Source organism: Taudactylus pleione, unplaced genomic scaffold, assembly GCF_031769625.1.
Source record: "Taudactylus pleione unplaced genomic scaffold, aTauple2 ptg000019l, whole genome shotgun sequence".
Classification (NCBI taxonomy): Eukaryota; Metazoa; Chordata; class Amphibia; order Anura; family Myobatrachidae; genus Taudactylus; species Taudactylus pleione.
In genome coordinates this window covers 3,626,222-3,653,270 of record NW_028284421.1, presented here as the reverse complement: position 1 = coordinate 3,653,270, position 27,049 = coordinate 3,626,222, and the positions used below count along the sequence as shown (strand labels likewise).

At 45.7% G+C, this 27,049-nt stretch overlaps 1 protein-coding gene across 2 annotated transcripts in view; it reads left to right on the top strand.

Moving 5' to 3' along the window:
- The first annotated feature begins 291 nt into the window (after positions 1–291).
- NEDD4 (NEDD4 E3 ubiquitin protein ligase) overlaps positions 292–27,049 on the top strand; it is a 214,661-nt gene continuing 187,903 nt past the window's right edge. The window contains exon 1 of one of the 2 annotated variants that reach the window (XM_088445051.1): positions 292–342. In XM_088445051.1, coding sequence (XP_088301177.1) covers positions 301–342 — 42 coding nt within the window. In that variant the 5' untranslated portion in view covers positions 292–300. The other variant, XM_088445042.1, reaches the window with a different exon arrangement.

Here is a 27,049-nt window from a genome sequence, read left to right as displayed (position 1 = left end):
AGACATTTATGTTTTTGAACAACAGAATGTGATTATGAGTTCGCAAAGTGCAATGCTGCTATGGCTGTGCTGTAATGTGGCACTGCCAGTGGCCTGAGGCATCCAGCAATAGAGGAGCATTAGCAGCAGCCGCCTTCCACCTCAACTCGACATCTCCCGTTGAACCCCCCCACCATACCCGTCCCCTGTGTCCTCCCTCCACTGTGTCCTCCCCTCATCTCATCGTAGCTGTTGTTGTTGCGTCACGTGGAGGAGACATTAATGTGACGTCATTGTGGCCGGGCGGAGGCGCGCGCACGCATGCTAGCGCGTGACGCTGGGGCGCGGGCACGCGCTCATCGGGTGAGTTGTGAGTGACTGAAGTGAGAGTCTGAGCGGAAACTCCGTACATCAGCCTCACGGAGCATGGCCTCCTCCCAGGAGGTGTTCGGGCTGCCGGCAGAGGAGGTGAGGCTTTGTTGGAGTTGTTTCTCTAAGCTGTGCCTAGGGTAGGGGTGGGTAAGTTGCCCGGCTGTCAGCAGACGGGCGGCCTAAGGGGACATAACGGCTATGAGCTGTTCATCTACGGCCATAGTGACCGGGTACTGCTGCTTGCATAGGGCATAGTTGGAGTTGTGGTCAGAAGCCACAGTGTGCAGTACCCCAGGGCCACGACTGTGCGATGCAATGTAAGGGATGGAGACGGTCTATATACGCTGACAGTATCCCTATGCATCATCGACAGTGGTTGGAAGGCTGAGTCAGAGCAGCACCATATACAGTGGGGCAAAAAAGTATTTGGACAGCCACCGATTGTGCAAGTTGTTGCACTTTAAAAAAAATGAGAGAGGTCTGTAATTTCCATCATAGGTACACTTTAACTGTGAGAGACAGAATCGGAACAAAAATATATCACATTGTATGATTTTTAAACAATTTATTTGTATATTCTTTCTGAAAAAATTTTTTTTGGACAATCAAAAAGTTGAACTCAATACTTTTGTAAAGTAACCTCGGTTGGCAATTACAGAGGTCAAACGTTTCTTGTAGTTCTTGACCAGGTTTGCACACACTGCAGCAGGTATTTTGGCCCACTCTTCAATGCAGATCTTCTCTAGATGTGTCATGTTTTGGGGCTGTCGCCGGGCAACACGGACTTTCAACTCGTTCCACAGATTTTCTATTGGGTTGAGGTCTGGAGACTGGCTAGGCCAATCCAGGACCTTGAAATGCTTCTTACGGAGCCACTTTTTAGTTGCCCGGGCGGTGTGTTTGGGGTCATTGTCATGCTGGAAGACCCAACCACGTTGCATCTTCAATGCTCTTACTGCGGGAAGGAGGTTTTTCCCCAAAATGTCACGATACATGGCCCCATTCATTCTCTCCATAATACAGATCTGTCGTCCTGTCCCCTTTGCAGAAAAGCATCCCCAAAGCATGATGTTTCCACCCCCATGCTTCACAGGGGGTATGGTGTTTTGGGATGCCACTCATCATTCTTCTGCCTCCAAACACGGCGTGTGGAGTTTATACCAAAAAGTTATATTTTGGTCTCATCTGACCACATGACATCCTCCCAATCCTCCTCTGGATCATCCAGATGGTCACGGGCAAACTTTAGACGGGCCTGGACATGTGCTGGCTTAAGCAGGGGGACCTTTCGGGCGCTGCAGGATTTGAATCAATGACGACGTAATGTTTTACTAATGGTAACCTCTGTGACTGTGGTCCCAGTTCTCGAGGTCATTGATCAGGTCCCCCCCCCGTGTAATTCTGGGCTGATACCTCACCGTTCTCAAGATCATTGACACCCCATGAGGTGAGATCTTGCATGGAGCCCCTGGTCGAGGGAGATTGTCAGTGATCTTGTATTTCTTCCATTTTTTAATAATTGCACCAACAGATCTCTTCTCACCAAGCTGCTTGCCTATTGTCGAGTTGCAGTCTGACTGTTTGAGGTTGTGGACAGGTGTCTTTTATACAGTTAATCAGTTCAAACAGGTGCCATTAATACAGGTAACGAGTGGAGGATAGCTGAGGTTCCTAAAAAAGAAGTAACAGGTCTGTGAAAGCCAGAATTCTTGCTGGTTGGTAGGTGTCCAAATATTTATTTTCCGCAAGAATATACAAATAAATTGTTTAAAAATCATACAATGTGATTTCTGGAATTTTTTTGTACTGATTCTGTCTCTCACAGTTAAAGTGTACCTATGATGGAAATTACAGACCTCTCTCATCTTTTAAAGTGCAACAACTTGCACAATCGGTGGCTGTCCAAATACTTTTTTGCCCCACTGAATAGGGGTCTATTTACTAAGCATTGTTAGGAGACAGTGAAAATTGATAAGGTGCCAGCCAATCCGCTCCCAACTGTCATCTCACAGGCTGTGTTTGAAAAATGACAGTTGGGAGCTGATTCTCTGGCACCCTATCACTTTTTTTTTATCATTTATCACTCTGTCTGCTAACACTAGTAAATAGACCCCATAAACTTATATGCGTTGGGGCAATATTACTAACTATGCTCTATCAGTCGTTGGTTGCAGCTAGATCCTAGTTGGAGAATGGAGCTCTCTGACGTTTCAACCACGTGACCGCTTTGGCAGCGCCAGACTGCTCCAATGTTAACATCCACGTGGCATAGAGGAAGAATATATTTTTGTGGCCAGTCACTGTGCCCAAAGCATGGCGAGCTGACTCTTTTGGCTCCCTGTTTGGATACTTGCCCCTCCCCCTTTGCTTGCGGGACATGTGGGTGTGACATCAGAGGTTTAATTCTAGACCTAACCATCAGTCCATGCATTAGGGCAGGAACCTGTGCGACGCTCCAGCTGTTTGGAAGCATCATCCAATGCTGGCTTAGAGGGGACAGGGTGTTTGGAAGCATCATCCAATGCTGGCTTAGAGGGGACAGGGTGTTCTGTCCTGGGAATGGGTATGTAATGCCGGCTGTCGGGATGCCTCCTGTCAGAATACTGACAGTGGAATCCCTATGGTTGGAATCCTAACAGGGGTCGGGTAACTATACTTAACCCCCCTTCTCCCCCTAACCCTCTCTTCTTGTAGCCTAAGCCTAACCCCCCAGTGGTTCCTAGCCCTCCCCCCCCCCCCAAAAAAAAAAAAGAACCTACCCTAACCCCGCTATGTTCCATAAACCTTACCTCCTCCGGGCTGGCGTTCCGGCGTAGGGATTAAGATAGGCGTTGTTATTTCGATGCCTATCTTAAGTCCCTTGTAGGGATTTCGATGTCAGTATTGAGACCAGCGGCATCGCTGTCATGTATGTAGTATAACAATAACTTTACAGTGACAGGGAATATAACCATTGTTTTGCTTACCCTTATCGTCATTAATCCTTTCTCTCATGCAAACTTACCTAAGGCTCCAATGTGTCCTGATATTTCAGCACAGTCCTTTTTTGTTCTCAGCCAAAATTTTTAACCAGCAATATCCAATATCCATTATATATTTATATATTCCTGCTGCACCGAAAGTGGGCTTAGTTTCATATAAATGTTACTTTTTGTGGTATTTGTAAAGGTATGGAGTGGATGATGGCATAAACATTGTCCCATGGATGGCCTGATTTTAATTTCAAAATAGCAAAAACACTATGGGGTGAATTCAATTAGGTGTGAAATGCCGCCTTTTGGCGAAAAGTATTCGCAAATGCAAACTTTTCGCACATAAGTGTGTATCGCGCTATCCAATTTCCAAAAAAGTGCAAAATCCTTATTTTAGGCAAAAAATATGAGGACTTGGTTGAGAACCCTTTGGACACCGTCCCTCTTGACTAATTAGGCAAAAATAATTTTTATTTTGAAAATGTGAAAAGTGTTGGAAAATGTGTATAAAGTACTGGGACAGGTATTATGGGGGGGCTGTATGGATGGGACAGGTGTTTTTAGGATTGCAGGTGGCTGCAGCAGGTGTATTTTTAACTTTTTTAAAATTGCATGTTATAGACACACAAATATACTAGCACCCATTTTAATTTAACTGCAGTAATTATTTTCTTCAAAAATATTGCTTTTTATCCATTTTCCAAACTTAACATCCTTTACACACAATTTAAGAACCCAAAATACTTTTATTAGAGCTAATGATACACTTGATTTCCTAAGTTAGGCTTTTTATGGGGTACAGACTGATTTCCCCAAACTATGTTGTAGTTTTTTACTAATTTCACCATGCGCAGTTATCGCACAAATTTGTTTTCACGTGTTTTATAATTGGATAGGGCGAAAAACGGGAGAGCGCATTGTGAAAATGCACAAAAAAAAAAAATCACACCTTAACTGGCGAGTAGGGCGAAACTTTCCCGGCGATAAGTTTTCGTTTTATCGAGGCAAATTGAATCTGGCCCTATGTATTCATTGCATTGTTGAAGAATAGTGATAAAAAAAAAAAGCAATCAACTCGACGTCCGTAGCTCGATTGGTTTTACGCATAGATCAGACAGGTGTGGTTATTGGAAATGTTTTCTTGTTTTGGGTGAGTAGTATACCTAGTCGTGTGATATCAGTTCTGCATATAGCTGGTTAAGGCTCAGGTCAGATGTTCATAGTACATATGACAGGTTGGGTTCTGTTGAAGGCTTTCTTCTCTTAATGATGTTAGTACTGTGGGTCCTGTGGCTAAATTACATTAATTGTCGCTAAAGTTGGTGACCATGGCTATAAACAATAGCTTGATATAATTAGTACCAGGTGTAGATACACTGGTTTATTTTGTTATATACAGTAATGTAGAGTTCTAGTTTAAAGCTGGGTACACCTATACAATCGTCGGGATGTTCTTTGGAATTTGTCCTGTTCATGTGATATAGCAGGAGTGTGTACGCACGTTCGATCATGTTTTGTTGGAAGAAGACTGGTCACATTGAAAGATTTAATCTATGTGCAGTTTATAATATTCATCGGATTTGACCGGGCCAGATTGGACCAAAAGTGCAGTGTGACCACTCTTGCAATTCTACACCAGCAGCAGCGCCGTCTGTGTGTGTGTGTGTGTGTGTGTGTGTGTGTGTGTGTGTGTGTGTGTGTGGTACAATCACTTTCTTTCGATATTTTGGCAGTCGGGGATCGAAGGTCGGCAGTATGATTGTATAGGTGTGTAAGCGTGGGAATGAATATGATCGAACTGTCACATTGAAAGAGTGATCACTAAGGTGTGTACCCAGCTTAAGAGTATGGATATTTCTACGGCATCTAGCAGGGAAAGTTTATCAACTTTTTTTTGTCACCACCATTTTTGTTTTAGCCTTTGACATTTTCTAAAAATGTCATTTTTGCGGCGCTGTCTATAGTTCCTTATACAGTATTGCATAGTGCAGTGGTTCCCAAACTTTTTTAAACAAGGCGCCCTAGAGCAGGGGTGGGGAACCTCAGCCCCGGGGGCCGTATAACTCCCCCGGAATCATTTGGTGCGGCCCTCTGAGCTTTTTTCTGCTAGACTCATCTGGCTAGCAGGATGCCCAGATTGGCACCCTGCAGCCGGAATATGCAGCAGTGCCGTCTGGAGCATTCTTAGGATGTGTCAGACGGTCACACTGATGCTCTTACAGCTCCCCGGAGCATCCTGAGAATGCTCCAGGCATTGCTGTATTCACCGGCGATTGTAGTCCCGCCCCTGTGTAACTTCACATGGAGGGAGCGTGGCCCCGCACTGGGCCCTCAAATAATGTTATATATATTTAAATGGCCCTCGGATGAAAAAAGGCTCCCCACCCCTGCCCTAGAGTATCAGCATTGTTTTCACGGCACCCCTAAGCCAAAAGTTAAGTGAAGTAAATTGTGCTTACCTGTCATCCTTGGGTTCAGTTATGTGGTGATGGACAGGTTTGTGCTTCTGTTTGTCCTCATTTTTACATTACGTTGACCATAAATAATTTGATTTGGTGCTGGACCACCAACCTGAGGTACCCCTGGGTGCCACGGCGCACAGTTTGGGATTCACTGGCATAGTGCAAATCTAAGGTTTTCACATACAATGCGCATATGTACTTGTCTGATGTCTCAGAAAGGAACAGAGCTTGAAAATGGCATTAATTGGTACAGGTCATATGTAGTGATTGCATGATGAAGCTCTGGTGTGGGGGGAAATTGTGTTCACACTTCCCATTCTCAGTATATGGGGGCAATTCAAATGTTTCTTGTGCCCCCTGCTGGCCGTCTATATGAATAGGTGGAAAGCGGCTGAACCTGTCTAAAGAAGTGGTCAGGGCTCCTAAAAAAACAGACTTTAGAAACATTTCTTCTCACACCTCAGGAGGTGCCTGACGAGGCAATTTAACTGTTGCTCTGTTCGGACGCCTTAAGCTGTGGGGGGACACATTATGGTGCTGCATACCTCACTCTACCTCTAACCTGCCCCCCCCATACCCACTGCCCAGCCATGTATTGACTGTCCTGCCATGCTGTCTCTCCGGAGCCACGCATACACCTTGGCTAGAAGTGTTGCCAGTCAGCCTGGGGCCTGTACTGGGGTGCAGTCGACGTTTGGTGATGCAGCGGTGCTCCTGCCCATGTCTCTGCATTTCAGACTGCAGTGACAGGCTGCTTGTTAGCAGAGTTCCAACTAGCAGAGCTGAGAGCCATAAGTATGATACAGCAGTCTTTTTATGTAAGAGATATATCTGCTGTCTGAGTTAGTAATCTATGCTGCCGTGACCCGGGTTGCTCCGTGCCAACACAGCCAGCAGTGTCTCCCAGTAGGGGTAGGCAGCATTATACCAGATCCTGGGAACATGATTCAATCACAGCTTGGTGAATACAGGCATCCCAGGAATGCTACATGGACACAAAGCACCCGGGAAATTACCCGGGGCACTAGCATAGCCGGCAACTGCTACTAATGACTGGGGGTTAGAGATTAGGAGAATGAGATCAGACTGAGCATGGCGCTGTTTGGCCAGGGCACCCAGCACAGGGAGCAATGTACCTGGCACCGCTGACACTCATGTTTCCTGGTGCAGTAGGGTGAGCCACTCCTTGGGCACCTTGCGCCTCTGAGAGATCCACCACTCCGCTCCGTTCATGCAGCTCCGGGTGCTGGGCCGCTGCTCCATCCGTGGATCGGTCGCCAGCTCTGGTTTCAGCAATGTACACACTTCTATATTAATCATTGGTCGGGTCTCCTGATTTTTAAGCCGGTTTAAAAGTCTTTTGACCTGACCAGGATCAGATAAAAGAAGTAGAGGTTGGGTGAGCTTACACACACTTCCAATGTTGGGTCTACTGGTTAGTCAGTGGTCGGATTGAATGCAAATTGGACAAGTGTGTACCCAGCTTAAAGGGGCACATCCAATAGCAGACCAAAAAACGACTGCACGATTACGGTATTGTAATTGTGCAGTCGTTTCACAGTCTGTGATGTGTCTACATTGAATGATCAGTCGTTCAGTGTAAGCACATCAATCATCCCCTAACATGCTCAACCTGACGTTATCGTCAGGTTGACCAACATGTTCGGCTAATGATTGATGTCGGAAACGACCATGGGGAGCGCGCATTGCTGGTCGTTTCCGACAATAATGTGCCTGAGTCATGCACGATTCATGAGCGATAGAACAATAACGATATCGTTTTCGTTCAATCGCTCATAGAAATTGGCAAGTGGATGTGCACCTTAACAGTGCATATTTTACAGATCTCCTCAGTATCACAAGTGAAATAATTAGCACCACCTGTGGAGCTTTTAAAATGTCAGCAAGCAATGAATACACTTGTGCACCAACTAGGAGATCTGTAAAACATGCACGGATAGGGTTCTTTGAGGACTGGAGTTGGGGAACACCAGTTTAGAGGATGTACTAGACATTTATTGGGGGGGGGGAGTTATAAATGTTACCAGGTGGTGTTGGGGAGGATAAAAATAACTTGAATGAGGCAACCATTGTTCAATGTGCAAGCCATTTTGTTCATCAACATTTTCCATTTGAAAAACCTCATTATCTATAGTAGAACATAACATGTCAGATCTGTCAGGCTGTGGAGTCCATCCTGATACACCTGGTTCTGCAAAAATGAAAAAACCACAACCGAATGTTGCATGGGTGATCAGGGTGGTTAAGGTGTCAGATGATCCATTCTTCAGTAAAGTGTTGCCTTATCAATTGTTATGCTATTCAAGTGTATTTCTATTACCAAATCACCACTTGGTAACAATTTCCAAATAATTTTCTTTGTCAGAAAGAAGACTAGCGCATCCCCTGAATAACCTGTTATCTATCATTGCAAGTTTTAGAACTCGCTCCATAATGCTCTAAGTAGTGATACTTTTATTTTAACAGCCCTGTGTATATATATTTTTATTTGCAGCCCATAACTTCTGATTTTTAAAAAGCTTCATCGTGAACATCTATCTATATGTGCTTGGTAAACCAAGCCTAAAACATCGGCAATCACTGCACTGCTTATAGGATTCCTTCTTCTCTTTCTTTACATCTCCTATTTTTCTTTTCACTTTTATATGCTTCTTGCAAATGTATACCATGCCTGATGCGTTTACATCCTCACATGCCAGGATTTCCTTTTACCCTTGCAGAAGCCTGCACTTCCCCATTGAGCTGTATGCTCAGTGATCATGTGGTGAGGAACTGAAATTAACAATCCCTGGCCTTATCAGATTCAGAGCATGAGGTTACATGCTGTAGAATACAGCTGTAATATCCCGATTCTATTAACAAGGCACAGCTGCCATCAAGTTATGCTTGGGGTTGAGAATAGTTTACAGATTATTGCTGAAATTGATGTTATATCCTATTTTTTTTATCTTTGTGGTAATTGATGCTCTGAGAAATAACAATTCTGAACTTAACAAGTTAATGCAATACTCCTATTTTTATAAAGTCCATGTTTGGTCCTTAAAATTCCCACTTATTCCTTAGTTGGAGAATGACGGTTCTTGCGACTAAAGGCCCCCATACATCAGAGACTGATTGCAGCAATCGTGCAATTTGCAATCGATTGTGTATAAAAATCTTTCCCTTTTTCAATCGATTGCTGATAGCAGAGATGCCACAATCGATTGAAAAAGGGAAAGATTTTTATACACAATCGATTGCAAATTGCACGATTGCTGCAATCAATCTCTGATGTATGGGGGCCTTAATCATCCTGCTTAAGTTGCAAGAACCGGCATTCTCTGGTGCTTCTAGTCGGACTTAACATTGCTGTGAATTGAATAGTTGCGGGACCAACATCCTGGCGCTATTCACATCGCAATGAATTGACTCGCCCCCATGGAGCGGTTTCAAAACTCCAGTGTATACAAGAATTGCATGATGATAAGACAGGGATAATTGCATTTTTCGGTTCCATTGGAACATTATAATTATGCATATTGGTATATATATCTTTAGATTGATATCAAAATGGTAATGTATACTACATGTTTCTACCCATTCAAAATATAGACCACAAAATATATTTGCTTGATGAAAAAAAACCCTGAACAAAAGCTAATGCTGTCAGATGAAAATATATTGTACAATACACTGTTACGCAGTGCACATTTAGTATTTTAATAAAATTTATGAAGCATTTGTCCACAGTAACAGGGTCTGTGGCAAAGCAGTAACAACCAGCGTAACATCTGGCCGTTTCAGAATATAAGCGAATGGCGATATGTGCATGCAGCATGTAAAATCGGGCAATATTTTCCCTGCAAGCAATAAAAGTAAATCTTTGCTTGCGGTGCTACATGGTTTGTTTATAAAAATACCCTTTGCACCAACTCTAAGGGTGGTATTCAATAGCTGAGGTATTTACCCCGTGGCTTATTCCCACGCTGGAGCAATTCAGTTAACGGGGATTACCCGCGTGCGATCCCCCGCAGTTGGACTAAACCCTCAGGGCCATGATTAGTACTTGGCCTATGCCCTGTACCACTACCCACACGCCTGTACATGTGTTAATGAAATTGCTGATATTTATATATTTTTATTTTAGACTCCTCCACAGCACTGGTATACAGACATTAGTTGTAAATTCAACTATAAATTAGATAAATTGAATAAATGCAAATCAGATAATCTCATGACTAAATAATACATACCTGGAAATAACTATGAGCCATTCATTATACAAAATGAAATGGGAAATATTTATAAAAATGCATAGGGCAGAATAATACTGTAAAAATACATTTCTTATTATTAATGCTAAAAGAAAGAAATCTGTTACATAATGGGGGCTAATTTATTGACTCATTTAAACCATGCAGAGAAACTGACCGGAGGTAATAAAAATATTTGTTTTGATAACCTGGATTATTCCCTTTCTATAGCTTTCAATGATAAAAAGCTTGAATTCCTGTATTCTTGGTGCCTTGGTGATGCACCTCACTATCTGGTACGCAGCCTCTCTTCTGTTTTTAATATATGTCACAAGACTTAAAAGGTGTTACACTATTGCATAATTCTGTCTTATTTACATATCAGAGTGCATTGCGGAGGAGACAGAAGAAGTTTTGAACACACCATCAGTTGGATATATCCTTGGGCGGAATTAAATTGTTTTCTCGCATCCGATCTACCGTCTAAAGTGACAGGAGATCGCGGGGCAAGATTCAATCGATTACAATTTTGCGCAGATCACACCCAATGAGGTAGGGTTAAGCAGCGTAAAACGGCTACACCTGACCAATGTGCCTAACGTGATCGTTGAAAGTTCTGTTTGGTCACCAAACGGGTAAATTTTCACGCGTCGGCTGCTGATCGAGTCCAACAGGAGCAAAAATTGAATAGCTCCGTCAGGTGCGTAGGATGTAGCTGCAAACAATTGAATTGCGCCCAAATAAGGGATTGGCTGGGCACCCAGGTTTGAAGCAGCATCTCAGTTAGTAGCGCAATAGTTATTGTATTCGTTTTACGATTAGAAATATTTTATACTGACTGTCTTTATATGGCTGCACGTATCCACACAGAACTTTTCTTAATTGAATTACGCTGGAATGAATTCTGCAGTTTGATACTGCAGATTTAAATTTTTTTTTTTTAAATACATCTCAACTGGGGAAAACGGTGGTGCAGTGGTCACCACCAATGAAGGGATGCTTGGCGCATGCGCCTGGCATCCATTCACAGTGACCGCAGCGCTTGGGGACTGCTCTGCATGTACGTAAATATCGGGCATGCCTCCAAAAGTGATGAAAAGGGGATGCGACATAAGGACATGCCCCCTTTTCGGACGCACGTGCATAAGTGCCCTTTCTCTAGGTCTGGTGCCCTGCCCAGCGCCGGACCTAGAGTGAACACTATATTTACAAAAGTAATAAATGGGTACTAAAATTGTCCTTGGCTTTTTTTGATTCTTTTTTTTTAAGTTAGTTTGCTTAGGTTAATACAATTTGTAGTCTGTAGACAATTGACATGCTTCAGAACTTTGTACAGTTAGACTTCACTCACAAGAGGCCCAGACTTCGCTGGGTATGCAGGCATTCTTGGGTTCTTTGATTTGGAAAGGGTTTAGCGCTATGTGATAGAAAGATGTGAAGGAGGAGAGCAGCATCTGACCTCTGGATATCGCTCGAAACTTCGAGTCCCACCTTATGACTCTTGTGCCAAGGATTGCCTACCTCTGTATTAAATAATTATCTGCTAATCTGATGTTTTAGTATGTAATGATGCCCTCTGGGCTACAGCACCACATGTGATCGCATGCAATTGAGTTAGGATTAGTGCCATGTGGTTATGACCATTATAAATGTATAAAACGTATGTCACAAAATATTTAATTATTTTGATGTAACAGTGTACTACAGATACTATGCAGTTAAACAGGGATGGCCAGACTATGGACTTGATCTACTCTAAAGGTCAAATCAAAAATCTTATCAGGGGGTGTGGGGAATGTCCCTCCAAAATCAGGATGGTTTGGGAGGTATACTTTTTAGGGCATTGAGCCAATGAAACGTAAAATAACAAAACATAAATTTCTACTTCAGGGTCCATAGGGTATCCACAGGATACCATGGGGGTATAGGTGTGACGTCAGTCATCGGGCACCATAGAGTTAAGCTTTCAGCCTCCCAGGAAGCACTAGGTCCCCCTCCTATACCCCGCCCCCGAGCCAAGGCACCTCAGTTTAGTTTGGTGCCCGGCCTGAGTCGGGTGCACCTGTTGGAGTGGGGGCCAAGAAGAGCCCCTGAAGTTTTCCTGCATGCAGCTGTGGCTGCACATCTGGATGTACAGCATGGACAGTCAGTCCAGACGTCCATGCTGTCTTCCCTACACCCCCGCCGGTACCAGAACGCCGGTACCGATCCGGGGATGCTGGTGAGCATCTGGGGTCACAGCTAGCGGTGACCCCAGATGTTCCGGACCATGGCCGGAATCAAGGGGGACAACAAGGTAAGCAGTGGCGTCCCGCGGTGGGTCCCCGCTGTTACATGGTCCAGAGTCCCTAGGCAGGGGAACCTGCGCTTCCACTTCCCCCCTGGGACAGCGGACCGCAGCAGAGCGGTAGCGCTGTGCGTCCCGGGGGTTAAATGCATGCCAGGGGAGCGTGCCTTCCCTGTCTCACAGCCGGCGCCTCCCCCGCTGCACACAGCCCTCTCTGCACTCTGCCGACTGGCCCTGTGGCAGCGCTCCTCCCCCAGGCCAGCCTCCTCTCTGCTCCTCGGCGGCCATCTTCCTGAACGCTCCGTCCGGTGGACGTTCCGGTTCGCATACCTGTTTCCTCCGGTTTCCCTTCTTCCACGGTTAATCTGGAAATTCAAACAGGAAGGAGGGACGCTCCTGTTGATAGCTCCCGCGTGGCCCAGACGGCACTGGTTCTCAGACCTTCAGGGTCTGTCCGTGGACAGTCCTCTGCGGTTGCCGCTACGACCGGACCTTCTGTCGCAGGGTCCTTGTCTTCACCCGGACCTGGCTCGGCTGTCTTTGACGGCGTGGCTGTTGAGATGGCCATGTTAAGGTCCAGGGGGTTTTCCAGCTCTGTGGTGCGTACCATGTTGCGAGCTCGGAAACCGTCGTCCGCGAGGATATACCATCGCGTGTGGCATACGTTCTTCCAATGGTGTCGACCGAGAGGTTATGCACCGCGGGAGTTTCGTCTGTCTAGGATACTTGCCTTCCTACAAGCGGGACTAGATCATGGGCTTCGCCTTGCTTCTTTGAAGGTACAGTTTTCAGCCCTGTCTGTCTGGTTTCACCGTAGGATTGCTACAATCCCGGATGTGCGCACCTTTATGCAAGGTGTTCTCCGCATTCAGCCGCCCTTTGTTCCACCTGTGGCGCCTTGGGATTTTGCTGTGGTCCTGAGGGCTCTCCAGGGACCGCCGTTTGAACCACTGGGCTCAGTGGATCTTAAATGGCTAACAGCTAAGACTGTTTTCCTTCTGGCCATAGCTTCGGCCAGACGGGTTTCTGATTTAGGGGCTCTCTCTTGTAGACCCCCTTTCTTGATTTTTCATGGGAACAGGGCAGTGCTTCGCACTCTGCCTGAATTTCTTCCCAAAGTTGTTTCCCAGTTTCATGTTAACGAGGAAATAGTTGTTCCGGCCTTTAACTCACCTGGTCTTTCAGTGGGTGAGGCCACTTTGGATGTTGTGCGGGCCTTAAGGACTTATGTTGACCGCACTTCTTCGTTTCGGAAGTCGGACGCCTTGTTTGTCCTCTATGGCTTCCGTAAAAAGGGTTGGCCTGCTTCAAAGCAAACTTTGGCAGCCTGGATCCGTATGGCTATTTCTGAAGCTTATCTTCATGAAGGCCTGCCGGTTCCTCCTTCTGTGAAAGCTCATTCCACTAGGTCTGTGGGTCCTTCGTGGGCAGCTCGACGTGGTGCCTCTGCAGTCCAGATCTGCAAGGCTGCTACGTGGTCCTCTGTCAATACCTTTGTGAGGTATTACAGGTTTGACACCTTCGCCTCTCAGGATGCTTCCTTCGGGCGGCGGATTCTCCTTTCAGCACAGGAGCGTCCCCACCCTTAAAGGATACTGCTTTGGGACATCCCCAAGGTATCCTGTGGATACCCTATGGACCCTGAAGTAGAAAATATGAGATATGGTAAGAACTTACCTTTGTTATCTCTATTTCTACGAAGTCCATAGGGTTCCACAGGACTCCCGCCCTGTCGCACCTGTGCTGCAGATGGGCTTTGGTCTGGTCACCGGTTTTCCCGTCTCCCTCTGGTGAGAGTGTGATTCTTGTGTGTATCCAGATCTTCTTTCTCTCTCTTCCTTCTCCGGCCTATGGCTTGGTAACTAACTGAGGTGCCTTGGCTCGGGTGTGGGGTATAGGAGGGGGACCTAGTGCATCCTGGGAGGCTGAAAGCTTAACTCTATGGTGCCCGATGACTGACGTCACACCTATACCCTCAAGGTATCCTGTGGAACCCTATGGACTTCGTAGAAATAGAGATAACAAAGGTAAGTTCTTACCATATCTCATATTTTTATATTAATTAAAAAGTCAGCAAGTATGTCAGCAGACCTCCCCAACATTACCCTTGTTTGCCCATCAAACCTCATCCACATGCCCAATAGTTGTTCCCCAAAGTGCCATCCCTTCCCTACTTATTGTTCTGCTGGAGCAGAATGGAAGAGCAGATTTCCTGGAGTCTCCTCCACTTGCAATTTTTTGAACTGTGACCTGCCAGTGTTATGCAGACTACACATGACTCAGGTGGCGATCTGCTCCTGCAGCAAACCCTGCTTCTAGCTGGGAGCCACATCTAAAAGTTGAGTTGCATGCGGCTTGATAGCCACTAATTGGCCATCACCACTCTAGACTAGAAGAAAATATTTATTTCCTGTACTGTGCCAGAGAGTTTCTGTTCTACATTGTGTGGGTCTTGAATTGGTGGTCAAAGTTGTTTTTGCGGAGAGTCTAGTCACATGCATGCACTGGAAGCAGGGCAAATGGAGCCTGTTACATGTGACAAAATCATCCTGATTTGTATTTGCTATCGCTGTCACAAGACAGGTGAGAGAGTGGCTCCTCCCACGCTATACCCCACCCGACCTCAGTTTAGATTAGTGCCTCGAGGGAGTCTGGTGCCCAGAGAGCTGTCTCCAGACCATTTTTTTTTTTTTTTTAGAAACTTTTTCTCTTATATTATTTGTTAATCTTCACAGGCAGACTGCATGCTTGCATCGTTGGAGGCTGTCCGGAAGAGACCCGCCACAGCCACGTGAGCTAGTGTCCGCGTCTGTGGCCGCAGGGTCATCGGACTCTGGGGGCCCGCCTCAGCTGCCTGTGGCTAGTGTCCAGGTCCCAAGGCCCCCCGCACATCGGACAGATATTGGCAGAGTCTGCATCATTGTAGCTGCTTGGAAGGGACCTGACACCACTACCAGCAGCTAGTGTCCAGGTCCCATGGCCATGAAGGCCACGTCGCTGAGCAGCATTGCAGCAGTAAGTATAACCCACACCTTTGCTTAGCAAGGGTGGTTGGCAAGCATCCAGACGCAGATCCCAGACCCTTACAGTATGTAAGAGGACCCGAGGGTAGTGTGAGCGCTCCCTGGTTAACTAATTAAAATTCAGCAGGCTGGGGGCGGAGCTTAGTGGTGTTCGCACTTCCGCTCATAGAGCCGCGCAGTGGCATCCGTTGCTTATGATAGCTCCCTAGCCTTTCGGCCACTCTGAAGGCTCAGACGGGGGTTGGAATCTCCCTCCCCTGCTCATAACTAGCTAGGCTCCTGCGGGCTCATGAAACCTCCCTAGCATCTGGCCACGGAAACTCTTAACAGGGGCTAGGCTCTCTTCCCTGCACTGGCGCATTATTCCTAGTGTCCTTCAATTCGCGCACTAACAGCGCTATACATCTGCAGGCTACGGTCCTTGTTGTTAATTCTAATTTCTCTCTCTTACAGTGGGGAAATATGGCTATACTTTGGATTCTCTCGCTACAAGGAGATCCTTGTTTCTATGCTGGCCATAGTTAGCTACTGGCTATAGTTCTTCCCCACCCCCACCCCCTTCTCATATTCAAAGGGGGGTCTGAGTAAATATATGACAAGGGTAATAGAGGGCCAGCATTGTAGTCTGCATTAGCACTATCTGGGTACAGTGCATTAAATCTGAAAGATGCAGCCAGCATACAGTGGCAAAATCTTATACTGTTGTTATACATAGAGCCAGATGGCTCAGTGGACTAATTCCCTGTAATTGTCCACAGGGATTATGGATTCAATACCAGCTAACATCAGTTATTATTTGTACAATATTACTATATGCTGACTGATTGTTAGAAGAATAATATGCTAGATGAACTTTCTGGAGTTCAGAATTACTATTATCTAATTTGGTTTTCAATCCTGCCACAGGTTACAGTAGGGGGGATACATGCCTCTTAACTGGAATAATAGGCAAATTATTTGGGTACAGCTGCTTATTTACTTACAATGTCTGCCTTCAGAAACTGTGAGCATATGTATGGTTTATCGTTCATTCAGTTTCATGTAGCACTGCTGAGGTTGTTATTTACCTGATGCCAGGTATTGCTTTAAGATCACTCAACTTAGTAGGCATTCTAAGGCATACCAGTGATCGCAAAATGCGTGCAATAGCTCTATTGCTACGGGCAATTAGGGACCCGCTTTTTAAAAATGAGTGAGTCCTGCAGGATGCGCGCCGCAGCAGCCGACCCAGCATCTTCCCAAACTGCTTTGGGCGGCAGCGTCTCCTCGACCAATGAGGAGGACACCCGCCCCGTCCCCGGTTCGCCACCCACTAGCTATCGGAGGACGCAAACAGCCGGGCCTGGATTGTACAGCGCACAGCAGCCGCCACCACCGAAGGGGAGGGGAGGACTGTGCATGAGGAGCCTGGAGCAGACTCAGAGAGGTGAAAACTGGAGAATGTGCTGCACCTTAGAGCACTGCACCCATCCCCTCCCCAGTACAGGCGGCATCTGCGATTTCTCCTTGTCTACCCCATCTGTGTCACGCCTGTCTGCCCTTCCCCTTTAGAATGTAAGCTCTTGTGAGCAGGGCCCTCTATCCTTTTGTGCTTCTCCTTACTTTATTTTCATCTACTCCTTACTCCCCACTAGGGCACCTAACACTTGGTTGCTTATGCTCTGTTGCTTATTTGGGTGTTATGGTCACCAATGTATATTATACCTGTCCTTGTTCTGTATTGTATTTGTATTGTACTGTTAACCAAAAAAGTGACTATGTACTTTGTAAGGTGCATACTTTGTATGGCGCCATATAAATAAACAATAATAATACTTCACCGGCAGTGGTTAAGGCTGAATTCTGTTAATTTTTCATCAGGCACTCCTAATTAGAATCTGGTTATATGTAATTGAATGTGCATTTGTCAGAGTTGCGATCACTTCTTCCAGACAGTGCCTCCCAAGCTCTATATTTGCTCACTGGATTTTAAACTCTCTGCTTCAATCACAGTTGAGAGTCATGTAGGAACAGAAAAGCCACACTTTAGACCATTATTATTGTCCTATTTTTCTCCTCAATATGAGTTTATTGTTCGGACATGGCCCCTGATCCTCCTGAGCCATTTGCTATGGATGGGTACCTAATTATGTGAGATAAGGTATTTCAGTAAATGTATTAAATTTCCAAATGGAAATCTTTCCATAGAGAGAGAGAACCCTGGCAAGTGGGTTGGGTATGAAATACCAACTGCTTAAAAGCCGCCGGTTCAAATCCCGACCCTGGAAGCCCGACAGATCAAAATCCTGACGCCGGCTGGTAAGTATATTTAACCCTCCCCCCTCCCTAACCCTCCCTTGGGGGTGCCTAACCCTAAGATTCCGGGGGTGGTGCCTAACCCTAAGATGCCCCCCTCCCAACTTGTGGTGCCTAACCCCCCTCCTTTAGTTCTATGCTGGGTTTTCAATGTCTGGATTCCGGTGGTCGGCATTTCGAACGCTGGCATCCTGACTACATCCCTGGCAAGCTTAGTCATGTAATTTGCTGTGTCCCTCTATCTCGTCAGTCATATTCTATGTTCGCATACAGTATGTGTTTGCTTACAGTAAATTGTGAGTCAACACTACTATAAACTGGACAAAAGTAGGAAGTATTATTTCCTATGACAGATTCCTCGGTAATTTATTTATTTATTTTTTTTGCTCAACTAATTTTATTTGAAAATCAGAAAAAAATAGAGGTAATAGAAAATTTACACACAGTAAAAGAGCAAATGTCAAAACCAGTCTTAAGCACTGCACATAAACCATACATGCCTTCCCCCCCCCCCCCTCTCCCCCCGGAATTCGTAGGGGGGCTCACAATTTTTTTTTGGGGGGGTAAACCTCCTAAAGGGTAGGCACTTCTCCCGCATTCTGCCCACTTCCTAGTGAAGTGGGGAGAATTTCCACGGCGATTGCGGGTCCCCGTGTAGGGGGTGGAGCTTAATGACGCAATTCTTCAATCGCATCATTTAGACCTGCCCCCTATCTAAATATGCGCCAATCATGGTAATTTACCACAAAGGGGGCGAGGCTTAATGTCGCAAACCGTCGGGCCCCGTCGCAGCTCACTTGCTTCTCCTCCCCTGGACATCTCCCGGGGAGGAGAAATAAAAGGTGGGCAACTATGACATAAACATAAAATAAACAGCTGCAGAGTAGAACATAGTGTAACAGCTTTGCAACAATAAAAAAAAAAAGACAAAAAAGAAAAGTAAATAGAGAAAAAATGGGGATGAGGTTGTGAATGTAGTGGGACCTTTTGAGAGGCAAACTAAAAAAAAAAAAAAAAGAGCGGAAAAAAAAAAAACCCACAAAGGGGGTTAGAGGGTTAAAGTACACAGCTGTAAAGGGTTTTATACAGATAATCTTCAAAAAGTCAGAAAAGTAGGAAGGGCAAAAACAAGATAAAATCCAGCAATCTGACGTTTAGCAGCATAGGAAATATGCAAAATGTATTTTCATGTTTGGAGAGCTGGTAGGCGAGGGCACACAGAAGAAACGAGGCTGGAGTAAGAGAAGAATTAAGGTGGACTAGAGAAAATATCAGGGATTGGACCATCAATCAGAAAGGGGTGCTATTAGGACACGTCCACCATATGTGAAAAACTATCCTACATGACCGCATTGTCTCCAACAAAGAGCAGAAGTGTTGGGGTACAGTCGGTGTAAACGCTCTGAGACAAGATACTAGCAGATGTATACTTTATAGGAGTGTTCCTTAATGGAAACGCTAATGGAACATTTTGAGATGTTGAGACGATTGGCATCCCAAGTGTCAGCTCCTAAGGAGGTGCCTAAGTCCGTTTCCCATTGTTGTTCGTGGGTCGCCAGAGGAGAGACCTGGATTAGGACGGAATGGTAAATTTAAGATATGGTGACCTTATCCATAGGCCTGTAGATGTAAAGAAGTTCCATCTGCTTGGGGTTCCGTAAAGAGTCCGGAGACGAGAGAGGGGAAGTGATAAAATGACGGATTTGGACCTATTGGTAGAAACAAGTTTGTGGAATAGAATGTTTCTCCCTTTCTGAAAAAGATCGTTGTGCAAATTCCCCAAGACTGTGATGAAAATGGGTGATGCTAACTGCTGACCAAGTGGAGACCATGTGAGGTGAATGACCTGGGGGGGGGTGTAGAGGTGTACTCTGTAATCTTTTTATTAGTGATCAAATCCAACACAGTGGGAACCAGAGGCCGGACTGGCCACCTGGCAGTTCTGCAAATGCCAGAAAGGCCTATGGACAGATGGGCTGGTCTGGCCAGTGCCGCCAAGGGGGATGGGGGGGGGGGGTCAGTGCAGTAGTGTGAATTTGGTTGGCATGCAGCCACAGCTTTTGAGGGACAGCGCCAACGTCATTCAAAACTGGCGCCAGTCGCGAGCTCTGACAAAATTCACCTGGTTATCTGGCACTTTGGGTGGACTGAGGCTTCTGGATGCACAAAGGAAGAGGTGAGTGGCTTCTGGTGGGGGGCGTAATGTGTAAGTGGCATAATGTGTTATAATCGGCATTACTGTTCGGCATAATGTGTTTCTAAGGGACTTTACAGTGTGTTATATAATGTTAATGGGGATCTGTCTGACGTAATGTAAATGGGCTTTGTGTGGCGTAATGGTAATAAGGGGTACTACTGTGCTGTGCAATTTGACGATGGGCACTACTATGTGGCATCATTTAAATTGGGGGTACTATTGTGTGGTCATGCCCCTTCCCAGTGAGACCACACCTGTGGTGCCTAAGAACTAACTGTTCCGGTTCCCTAGGCTGATCCGTGTAAACCACCTAGAACCCAGGCTGTCGAGGTCTTCTACCATTAACAGCCACCAACTGTTCACTTAGAACTTGACACGTTCACCGGTACTTGGATGGGCGCCCGGATTTAAAACTCAAAGTAGTAGTGGCTTACACGGATTACCTATGGGGACCAGAGAATAGAATGAGATATTGGACACTAGTAGAAAGTCAATGGTATGGCCAGGGCCAATACTACAACTTGGGGAGCTGGCGGAGCGGCTTCAGAGCTGGTGGTGCGCTTTGAGAGCCTGTGGTGCGGTTTAGAGTCTGTAGTAGAAATTGGCGCGGCTTTGAGAGCCGGTGGTGCGACTTAGAGCCGGTGGTAGGAGTTGGTGAGGCTTGAGAGCCAGTGGTAGACGGTGGTGCGGCTTGAGAGCTGGTGTGTGCATCTTGAGCCAGTGGTAGAAGTTGGTGCGGTATGAGAGTCGGTGGTGTGGCACGCTGACGGAGTAGCTGGAGGGCCGATGGAACAACCAGAGAGCTCGTAGCAGCCTGTAAGCTGACGGAGTGGCTAAGGAGCTGGAGAGAACGGGAGTATGCTGTAAACCGGAACAGCAGATATGCTGACCATGCAGCTGAGCCGTGGGATCCACAGGAAACTCTATAGTCAGTGAGGTGGCAAAAGGCCAGCGCAACCAGTCATACCATGCTGTGGACAGCACGTGACCTCTTGCGGTGACCAGATCGCCTAGCAACTGACGGAACTGGAACCAGAATGCCAGAAGGAGGTGACCGCGACTTGTAAAATTACCCCCCCCCCCCCCTTGACGCGGGGTTGAAGGACCCCCAGAAACCGGTTTGTCAGGAAATTCTCTGAAAAAAAAACTCCTCAGCCTAGGAGCATGTAGGGCAATCTCAGGGACACAGGAGCGTTGCTTTGGGCCGTAGCCCTTCCAGTGGATCAAAAACTGCAAATGGCCCCTGGAAATCCTAAAGTCCAAGATCTTCTCAATGACAAATTCATGTTGACCGTGGACCACAATCGAAGCAGGTCTGAATGGAAACTTGGGCTTGAATTTGACGGAGCTGAAGACTGGTTTGAATAACGAACAGTGAAAGATGTTGATGCGGAGAGACTTGGGTAATTGAAGCTTGAAAGCTACCTGATTCACCTGAGCAATGATGCGAAATGGGCCAATAAACCTAGGACCTAATTTCTGAGTAGGTTGACGAAGCTTGATGTTTTTCATAGAAAGCCAAACCAAATCGCCCTTCTTAAACACACATGACCTCAGATGCCTATTAGCAGACTCCTTGGACTGGAGAGAGACCTTCCAAAGGCTTTGATGAACTTTACTCCAAATGTGACGGAGCCAAGAGACTGAAGGCAAAACAGTCAAACTGGAGTCAAAAGAATTCGCTCTGGGATGTTGACCAGTGACCCAAAAGAAAGAAGAAACTGAGGATGCTGAGTGACACGAGTTGTTAAAAGCAAATTCTGCAAGCGGCAGATGAGAAACCCAGTCGTCATGACATTTGGAAACATAACAGCATAAATATTGCTCCAGAGACTGGTTAACATGCTCAGTTTGCCCAATGGATTGAGGATGGTACCCCGAAGAGAGGCAGATGCCCAAGGAAGAACAGAAGGCTCTCCAAAACTATGCCACAAACTGCGTTCTTCGATCCGACACAATATCCACAGGTGACCCATGTAAGCGAAGATATGTTGGAGGAACAAGCCGGAGAGTTTGTTGTCAGACGGTAATTTAGTCAAAGGAACGAAATCTGCTATCTTGCTAAATCGGTCCACCGCAGTCCAGATAACAGAGCATCTAGCAGAAACTGGGAGATCGACTATAAAGTCCATGGCTTTGTGTGTCCAGGGTCTCTTGGGTATGGAGAGAGGAAGCAACAAGCCAGAAGGAGCTTTTCAAGGTGTTTTTATTTCGGGCACAGACCTCACATGCTAGGACAAATTCACAAACCTCTTTGGTCAGAGATTGCCACCAAACCGAGCGGGAGAGAAACTCTAGAGTCTTATTAATGCCCAGATGACCAAAAGCTCATCGAGAGTGGAAATCCAGTAGAACGGACTTGATTTTTCTGGAACAAACAGAAGACCGGGAGGTTTATTTGGAGGTGATTCCGACTGACAGGCCTGAATGAGCTCAGACAAATTCCGGGTGATGGCACGATGAATAATAGAATCCAGAATAATAGGTTCATCTGCGATAACTGCCTGTTGCACTGGTACAAAGCTTCTGGAGAGAGCATCAGTTTTGACGTTTTTTGACCCAGGACGAAAAGAAATGAGGAAATTGAACCGGGTAAAAAACAACGCCCAACGTGCTTGTCTGGAATTCAGTCTTTTGGCGACTGAATGTACGATAAGTTCTTATGGTCAGTAAGAACTGTAACTTGATGTTTGGCCCCCTCTAGATAATGCCTCAAGTCCTCGAAGGCCCTCTTAATACCGAGCAACTCCCAATTACCCACATCGTGCATTCTGCCGTGGACAACTTGTGGGAGAAGAAAGCACAGGGGTGCAGTTTGTTGTCCACAGAATCCCTCTGGGACAAGATGGCTCCAGCTCCTATCTCTGAGGCATCAATTTCCAGGACAAACGGAAGATCTGGATTGGGATGGTGACGCACTGGAGCCTGTGTGAATGCGGCCTCAAGAGCCTCGAAAGCTTGAACAGCTTTGGATGTCCAATTGAAGCAGACAGCTCCTTTTTTGGTCAGTTCTTCAATGGGTGCCACAATAGCAGAGAATGACTTGATAAAACTTTGCTAATAATTAGTGAAGCCGCGGAAGCGCTGAATAGCTTTAAGGGTAGTTGGTTGGACCCATTCCAGTATGGCTTCGACTTTTACTTGGATCCATAGAAAATCCCTGGGAAGAAATGATGCAGCCTAGGAAAGTGACTTGAGTGACATCGAAGTCACACTTCTCCAGCTTAGCATAAAGATGGTTCTCTCACAACTTTGTACAAATGTGTCCACATATATCTATCTTCCTTGCACGTTAAACAGATCTTTTAGTCACACCATACCGTGGTGTGACTCTAACTCCGAGCGTTTTTTTTTTTTTGTGCGACTTGTTCCCTTCAAATGCATTTTATTTGCACAGCGATACAAATAGGACGCACAAGCAGCTTCTGCTGATTAAAATGTGGCATGTCTATATTCTGTGTGTGACTGCATCTGTATGCCAAATGCAACATTAGTGTCACAGCCGCTGACACTATAACGTAGAATTTCGCATGCACCTAGAACCGCAGTCGCACACAGAATATGCCGCATATCATTTTAATCGCCTGAAGATACTTGTGCGTCCTATTTGCATTGCTGTGTGAATAAGACGAATTTGAAGGGGAAAAGTTGCACAAAAATATGCTCTGCGCTACAGAGTCAAACAGCGCTCACACCTCATATGTAACGCACTTCCCTTCAGATTGAAACTGTTCAGCTAGAGACCACTATACCATTTGGGTCAGTGTTTGTTTGCTGTCTGTATTGCAATTCTGTCATATGGTAAAGAGCTGAGTAATGTTTGTACTACAATATGGGTAATCATGCATTTCAATAATTCAATATATAAAGGGGAGTACTATTGTTTTTTGCATTCCTATAAGTAATGGGCGTCCGAAAGAAAAATTTAATTGCTGCTCAGATTGGGCACAAGTGCTGCATGCGTCCATTACTTATTGCGCCCTAATGTACTGGGTTTAGCCATGTAAAGCAAGCTATATATTAGTCTATAGTCCAGGATAGAGCGCCTGTAGCCGCATTTTTTGCAGGTTTCTGCTCGCCACTTCAGGAGGGTGTGAGCAGAAATCTGGGCACTCGCGCCTGAACGGAACAATTATTGATTTTGTTCCATCGGGCACCTATTACTAATTGGCGTGCAAAAAAACATAGAATACCTCCATAGAATGTGGCCAGGTACACACTAGAACGATATCTTCACGTGTTCTATTCTAACCACAAATCGTGAAGATGGTTTAGTGTGTACTCAAAATTGCATGCTCCCACTGGTCGCATGCAAGATCTGGTTGGCCGCGCTGCACGGCCTATCAAACGATATCTTATGCGGGGCTGTGCAGTTTAATGAGGGACGGAACAAGGTATCATTCTGTCGTTCATTAAATCGCATAGTGTGTACGGGCAGTCTTGGATGGTTTGAGGCGAAGGTAATTTGTCCCGACCATCGCCAAGATTGCCTGTCATTTTAGATGTGTACCCAGCCTAAAGGTGAGTATCCACTAGCAGATAGGTACAACAGTATGATTACAACATTGTAGTCGTTCCTCATAATGTTCAGTGTCTACACTGAACGATATGCCGTTTAATGCAGGCACCCTCCCTTATCCCTGAACATGCACAATCTGTCGTTATCGCCACATTGACCAGCATGTTCAGACGATGATTGATGACGGAAACGACCAGCGGGAGTGTGCATCGCTGGTCGCTTTCGACATTTTTATACCCAATTTGTGAACAATTGATGAGCAATTCAACTATAAGGATGTCGTTATCGTTAATTTGCTCATTTTAATTGCTTAGTGGATACGCGGCTTTAGAGTAACTAATAGATACCATCTAGAAGCTGAATATCCATGATAATTTACATAATTAGGAAAACCTGGGTATTAAAAATAACTTAACACTAAAGGGTTGATATGAGAACTCACTGCACAGATGGGTACATTTAATTAATACAGTTTATTCCGTAAGTTTTAATTAATTGCGCAGTAGTATCTTATGCACTGACACAAATGTATCACTTATCTCTGTTTCTCAATATCACAAAAATATTGCGTCTTTAAAGCTATTTACTATTTTGTGACATGTTTGTATCTTATTTCTGAATAATAAAAGGAATGGTAATTGCATGCTTTGTTTTAAAGCAGACGTTGCATGGAAAGAAGTGCTCATATTGCTTGGAGGCTTTTTAGGAAAGTTGTTACCGTACAGAGGAGATGAAGGAGCAGGTATTTGTATGGAGCAGTGAGAAGATACTAGTTTTATCCTGTAAAACATCTGGTGTGACTGGAAGTGTCACTCTGCCACCTTGTTGGGTATACTTGTCAGGGGATATCTCAAAATCACTAGCTTGCTGTCACTGACCGGTCTTACTGGTGCTGTTTGTCAAATCCAGTCACTCACTCACTGACTGCTGGTGTCAGCTGCACATGAATTCTGTACCCCCCAGATGTAGGAGGTTATTGCCCCACCAGCAGGCTCGTCCATTACCAAATGAAATTGTTTATGCTGTTGAGTGGTGTATATATTTGACTTTGCAGTGATTTAGGACAAAGGTTCACAAACTGAGCCTGATTCAGAGATGGACGGAATTGCACTGCCGCACACAAGTGGCATTTGCAGGATCCCAGTGCTGCGACCCAAGTCGCAGTCTGTGGTCACCTTCGAAACAATCGCGCCCATCGGTTGTCGATGTTCCATTGGCCAGGCTGCCGCAGCTATAGCTTCCCACACCCTGGCCGGGTCCTGGCAGTTTGCGAGGCCAGGAAGTCTGCATGCACCCATGCAGACCCTGGCCACGTACCTCCCAGAAAACAGGGGTGAAACGCCCCCGTTTCTGGGAATGCTGCCAGGGAACACCCCAGCTCCGCCTCCCAAATGCTGCAGCCTGTCAGTCAGGCTGCTGCTGGGACACACTGAGCAGGCTCGCAGTCGGAGGGCTGCACATGCGCAGAACACCTACTGCGCATGCCCAGTCCTCCAAACATCGGAGATGTGTACTAACCATCGGGCTAGCGTGCATCTCTGAATCAGGCCCTCTGTACTCAGGACCCCAAATAGTGCATGTTTTCCAGGTCTCATATAATCGCAAGTTAAATAATTAACTCCTTCTATGGATCTTTTAGAATGTCAGCCAGTAATGAATACACCTGTGGAGCTGCTAGGCGACCTGGAAAACGTGAGCTGTTTAGGGTCCTGAGGACCCAGTTTGAGAACCACTGATTTAGAAGAATCCAGTCGGCATGCTGTCCATCAAACTCTGGGCCACATACTGACTGACTAGCTGCCCATTCTTGCCTAATCAATGCTTGGTGTTTGTCAGAATTTGTGAGTTTTTGTTTATCCACCTTCCTCTTGAGGATTGACCACAAGTTCTCAATGGGATTAAGATCTGGGGAGTTTCCTGGCCATGGACCCAAAATTTCGATGTTTTGTTCCCCGAGCCACTTAGTTATCACTTTTGCCATATGGCAAGGTGCTCCATCATGCTCGAAAAGGCATTGTTCATCACCTTTCCTTCTCCGGACATGTGTTTTTCCAGATGCCTCAAACAATCTGAAAGGGGATTCATCAGAGAAAATAACTTTACCCCAGTCCTCAGCAGTCCAATCCCTATACCTTTTGCAGAATATCAGTCTGTCCCTGATGGTTTTTTCTGGAGTGAAGTGGCTTCTTTGCTGCAATTCTTGACATCAGGCCATCCTCCAAAAGTCTTCATCCTGTGTCATGCCAACAGTAAAGCATCCTGAGACCATTCATGTGTGGGGTTGCTTCTCAGCCAAGGGAGTGGGATCACTCACAATTTTGCCTAGGAACACAGACATGAATAAAGAATAGTACCAAAACATCCTCCTAGAGCAACTTCTCCCAACCATCGAAGAACAGTTTGGTGATGAACAATGCCTTTTCCAGCATGATGGAGCACCTTGCCATAAGGCAAAGTGATAACTAAGTGACTAGGGGAACAAAACATCGAAATTTTGGGTCCATGGCCAGGAAACTCCCCAAACCTTAATCCATTGAGAATTTGTGGTCAATCCTCAAGAGGCGGGTGGACAAACAAAAACTTACAAATTCTGACAAACTTCAAGCGTTGATTAGGCAAGAATGGACGGCCATCAGTCAGTATGTGGCCCAGAATTTCATGGACAGCATGCCAGGGCGAATCGTAGGGTT